Source organism: Echinococcus granulosus (assembly GCF_000524195.1).
Source record: "Echinococcus granulosus chromosome Unknown EG_S00006, whole genome shotgun sequence".
In the NCBI taxonomy this organism is placed as follows: Eukaryota; Metazoa; Platyhelminthes; class Cestoda; order Cyclophyllidea; family Taeniidae; genus Echinococcus; species Echinococcus granulosus.
This window is the reverse complement of record NW_020170386.1, coordinates 1,641,376-1,646,979: the sequence shown is the minus strand read 5'-3', so window position 1 is coordinate 1,646,979 and position 5,604 is coordinate 1,641,376. Positions and strand designations below refer to the sequence as shown.

At 42.0% G+C, this 5,604-nt stretch overlaps 1 protein-coding gene across 1 annotated transcript; it reads right to left on the bottom strand. All coding sequences in view use genetic code 11, as the record gives it.

The window, feature by feature from the left end:
- Positions 1–907: 907 nt before the first annotated feature.
- EGR_01687 (Homeobox protein slou) lies at positions 908–4,982 on the bottom strand (the record flags this gene model as incomplete). Its single annotated transcript, XM_024490936.1, has 2 exons — positions 908–2,124; positions 4,718–4,982. The coding sequence occupies 2 exons, from the start codon at positions 4,980–4,982 to the stop codon at positions 908–910; spliced, it is 1,482 nt and encodes a 493-aa protein (XP_024354801.1).
- Positions 4,983–5,604: the final 622 nt, after the last annotated feature.

Here is a 5,604-nt window from a genome sequence, read left to right as displayed (position 1 = left end):
TTTCTTTTGTCAATTTAACATTTTTTGCCAATGAAGGCAATAATGATGCAATTCGTCAATTTAAACGGCTTAATAATTTTGTCTAAGTCGCTTCATTCATTGCATGATTGGCATCACATGAAAGTAGATAAAATCAAGTAAAGCTGAGTTCACTTAGTGGCGATCGGCGGTTGTAATTTGATTTTAATCCACAGAAAGAGTTGGTGAATAAAGGCATTCATAAATCTAAGGAGATGATCAAGCCCTTCTGCTTAGTATAGAATACCTACACATCATCCTTTCTTCCACTCAAATAACCCACAAAAATGTTTTCTTATGCATATTTAAATCAGATAGCACAATGTCTCCGAGCTCATATGAAGGAAAACTGTTAAACTCCCCAAAATATTTAAGTGACTAGACCCGGCTAAACACAGCACAACTCCTCTTTTACTTGACGAGATCATGATGTCGCTACGCGAGACAGAAGGCAGCTCAAATGAGCAGTTGGGGCTAGCCACGTGTCACACTGGTGAGGATGCGTCTAGTTTTGAGGTCACATAACCTGGTTGCCCTCACCTATCCACTTGCCCACTCTCGCACCCCTTTCGGCCCTTCTCGTTACCCCTAATTAGTCAAGCGCGCATAGTTCTGTATACCGGCCTGTCCTCGAAGCGGACCAACGGCCCATTAACACACTGTGTAGCATACAGACGCTTGCGCACACCAACACGTGTGTCTTGTTTGAAATGGCAGTGAGAGAGAGCAAGATTAAAGGACATGCGTGATGGGGCGCCATGTATAAAAGATAAAAAGGTATAGATGGGCGTGTGCGTTCTCTAGTGAGATAATTCTCATGAATTAAAAACTGTACATTAGTTGTTGAGTCGTGATGGATTGTTGGTCTCATTATCTTAGTTTGCTAGCATCACGACCAGTTGAACACTGGTGTTGGTGGCTGCGCTGTAGTACTGCCGGTGGTGTCGCGGTCTTGCTTCAATGAGGAAAGGGCTGCAGCAGCGAGATACCAAGGCTGAGTGAAGAGCGGCGCCACGCCATCCGGCGGGAAGGGGTCGCGCCAATTCGGCGGTGGGAGTGGCGGGGGTAGCAGGGTCGGTGTTCCCTCTGTCGGAGCGATAAACTCTCCGGTCTTCACTGATGCAAGTGCTGCCGCAGCAATTGAGGCCGCCCTTAAGAGGAATGACGTCTGGTTGTCGCACTGGCTAGGAGGCTTCTCGGGTACTAATGGGGATAACTGCAATGATTGGGACTTCTCTCCACCTTCTGAGTCTGACTGATCCTTCACTGAGAATTCCTCCGAGAGTACGTTCTTTTGTGACTCAGCAGAAGATTCCATCAGTTTGGAATACTGGGACTGTATGTAAGAGCGCAAATCCTCAGTTACAGTTTTTCCTGCCTCATCGGATTTTGGAGATGATGTTCCAGGCATGGCATCATTGGAACTTGGGGGAGGTGGAAATGTTTGTGTGTTACAAAGGTACGGAGGAACATAATCTGGATTAGGAAAGGATCCTGAGCTTCCACCACTACTGATATTTTTACCACTTGGGTAGGTAATCGGAGGACTGAAGGCTGTGGGACTGTTAACATCTTTTCCAGGATTCTGTTTCTTCCACTTAGTGCGTCGGTTTTGGAACCATATTTTCACTTGCGTCTCGGTAAGGTTAAGTGACAGAGCCAGATTGAGACGTTCATACACTGAGAGGTAGCGGGTTGATTGAAACTTATTCTCCAATGTGACTAACTGTTCGTATGTAAAGGCAGTGCGTGCACGACGGGCTTTCCGACTGCCGTTGGGGGCAGATCCACAAATCGTATGCGACGCGGAAATGTCGACGTCACCGTTTTCATCAGTTTGACTGGAATCAGTGGGCCAATCGGTTTGTTTGCCCTGACTAGATGATGTTTTCTTCTCCTCTTTACCTTCTTCCTCCCCTTGGGATGAGGAGGCACCACTGTCCACGTCACTTAAATGGCTTATCTTTAGGGGTTCGTATTTAGCCTCAGCATCCGTCCTTTTTGCATTGGCTGGGCTGCTCGAAATCTCTTGAAGTTGTTTAATGTGAAATATGTTTTTATAGAGAGACCGTGCATCGAGGTCCAACTTGGTCACTGTTTTAGCACCTGTAAACAAATAAAAGTCAAGGATTTGTCAGTTTCTTTGGCTCAGAACGAAGACGCCGTGCTCTGCTACTGTCTGCCGGTAATTGACAGGTTCGTACAATATCTGGGCATAAAGAAGTGATCGCACAGACCAGATGCAGGGGTAGTTGGGATATAAAACTGCTGCGTTTGTACTAATTCTGTTGTCGCCGTCGAATAAGAAAAGGGGCGGAGGAGAGGGAAAAGTGCATCTAGTTAGCCGTGTTTGGAGAACAATACCTAATTATTTAGACGTTATGCTCCGGTTTTAAATGGTTTTCCGCATCAGATACCAGACACCGTAACTAACTTTTATCAGATCAAAGCCTTCAAACTTAATATGTATTACTCAACAAATGTAGTACGTAATAAGCGTTCATTTATGTCTCTAGTCCTTTGTATGCTCTATATTTCACAGTATCCTATTTTTCTTCAATAGTATCACGTTTCTTGCAAATTTAACAACTTAAGTATTTTTCTTACTTTTCATGCATGCTTTACACCAGAAGAGACAACTTTTTATTTTATTGCGACGAACCGCCTTAGTTTATTTTGCCCAAAACAAATTGCTTCCATTGAGCCTTTATCACACATCTGGAAGTTTTACTACTACCATTAGCTGATTACATAGTTTTGCTGTTAACATTTGCTTTACATTAATAGGTATGCAACGAATATTCGGTCACAAAATTAGTATTCACTTGTGGAATGCTGCGAAGAATACGTAAAGTTTAATCTTAGGGGGAGGATTTGTCAAGTTTATTATGGCCTTACAGCATGACATAATAGTATGACATTTGTGTTATTCGATTAACAATTGAACTACAGTTACAAATACAACTTGGAACACTATACAGAGTTAAAATTAAGTCGCCGAAACAAAGCGTCAAAGCATAACTAGTACTAATAGGGCTTGAACTCCTAATTTCAGTAAAATTATGAATTAGTGAATAGTGAATCACACATAGACACACAAAATCCAAAATACCCAATTCTGCAATTAGCATATTCCAGCCCTCTGTAGTGTGGATTGAAGAGCCACTGGTCTATTGCAATTAATGTCAATAAATTCCGCAGTCTGATTAAATATAACTACCTGTACTACGATCTCAGAAATTCAAATCATGTGCTTATTTGCTTGAAAATTGCATATACTGATGAAACGCCGTTGAAAATTGGTGAGTTTATGCTAAAATATGGTAATGACCGTGTGCTTCTTGGTAATCTATTATTTTTATGAGGTCTATACAGCTACAAGTAGGCATTCCAAGAAGTGATATACTTATTATGTGCTATAGCATAGGTATCAGTAACACTGTACGCCTTAATGTCAAATTCCATTCCGCATTTTTGGGACAGTTAATGGCGGTGATCCACAACCGAGCTTGTGTATTGGTTGGCTGATGTCGATCCTATGCCACCAAATGCAACATTATGAGCAAACATTTTCATTACAGCTTTGTTGAGGTCATGCGACCCCAGGCTACGATGTCCGTAGCAAGAATTAAAGTTAGCGTGAAGCCTTGTTTTAAATTGAGCATAATATGCTTGGTGTAATTTTCAAGATGAAGGATGTTTATGTCTGCCATACAAGGCGTAATGCGGGCACACTAAAGTAGGATGCGTTACTGGAGCTCCACCCTATTTTAGGAACTGCAGTAGAGCCCACGTATCTTATCCTCAATATTGTACTCCGCTTTTTAACAACAGTCAAGTGACCTTTTATGCCCCCGTCGAAATAACGAAAGGGAAAGCAGGGTATCGCCTTGATGTCATTTTATAATAAACACGACAATCACATAAGTTGAAGTTGCTTTCCATTCTTTGAACCAACCCTTTTCTCTCCAGCAGCTCAATTTCCAAAGAAATCGTACTCGAATTAACCTAATTCTCAATATGTAACTTTTATATAGAAACCATCTGACTGTTCTCGACAGAATCTGTTAAATTCACATAAATGGTTGTTCATTAGTAACGCAAATAAATAGGCTTTCGCACTCAATTCACTTTGCAGATTTGATGTAATTTAATAAAATAGTAATATTCAATTAGTTGCTCTATCAATCGGTTTAAAAACCATCTTCCGCAGATCTTTTATGAGCGTTGTCAGAAGTCGTATCGAGGTTGGGGAAGGAAAAGTTTTGCAGATCAGTTACCTTGTGATTTAAACTACCTTGCCGTCATCGCCCCGAAAAAAAATGTTTGTGTTTTTATGGCCAAATTTTAAGCAGTTGCTTTTAAGTAGTTATTCACTATTGATTACCTCTAAAGTGAACAGAAGTAAAATAAGTAAAATAATACAATATATTTTTCATCCCTTAGACAGGGAAATACCACTACTTAGAGACTTGAAAGTGCCCGATTAGTGGTGTTAATGACCAAGCAAAGAAATACTGATGTAATCTGCAGGCTAAGTAATATATCTTAATATTATAATGCATGTAAGCCATCATTCCCCCAAACAGTTTTTAAATGCTTGTCAGAGGTGTTGATGTAACTCATTAAAGCCAGGAGTGTAATAGTGAGCTGATCTTTCTTTAAATTTGGAATGGAAGTAGCTGGAAATAGAACTTACACGTACTCATTGATGCTTGAAGGAGGTCTTGAATGAGGAAGGAGCGAGAAGTAGCAACTGTTCTGGCTTCTTCATTGCCGACCGAAAGCACCTCCTCAATGGTATTTATGCTGACGCGCTTCTCCGTCACCACCGCTACTTCCTCTTTCACCCCCACCTTATGATCGCACTCACTTCTCGACCTCAATCTCGGTGGCGATAGCGATGTTCGACGACGCTTCGTTGCATGCTGCCGCTGCTGCTGCTGTTGTTCCGCGCCCGACATCCAGCCAACTAAAAGTTGTGTGGCCGCGCGTAGTTTTGATGAGTGTCACCAGATTCGTCTCTCTCACTTTCACTATCTTATCTCCTCGTGCGCTCTCTTGCCCTTCTCCTTGAGGTGGCGGTACACTGGCATATGCACGCGCGCACACAGCCGAGGGGAGGAACGAGTTGGGAAGGGAGAGAGAAAGTGCCTAAAGGTAGCAAATTTAGGGAATAGCGTCGCACCTCTTCTGATTGGCGCGCGATGCTGTCAGCTACTGGCCAATGGGAGGTGTACGTTATCTAGTGGACGAGCAGTAATTTACATTAATTAACCGCAGACCGGCGGAATAACAATCCATTTCGCACATATTAACTTCTGCTGCTATCAACTGTTATAGGAATTCGTATTGCAGCACACATTTTGACTTCGCTCGACACAACCATGCCTCTTACTATATTTCGCTGGACTAGGCTAATCAACACTGGCTATTGCAAATCTAGAATGGTTTGATGGAATCAAAAGGGTTTTCTATTGCACCAGTTTCCCAACTTCATTTAACTAGCATGTATTGGTATTTAGTTGACAACTCGTTAATGGAGGAAGGATCATGTGGTGTGTAAGAATAATGATGCTTATAATT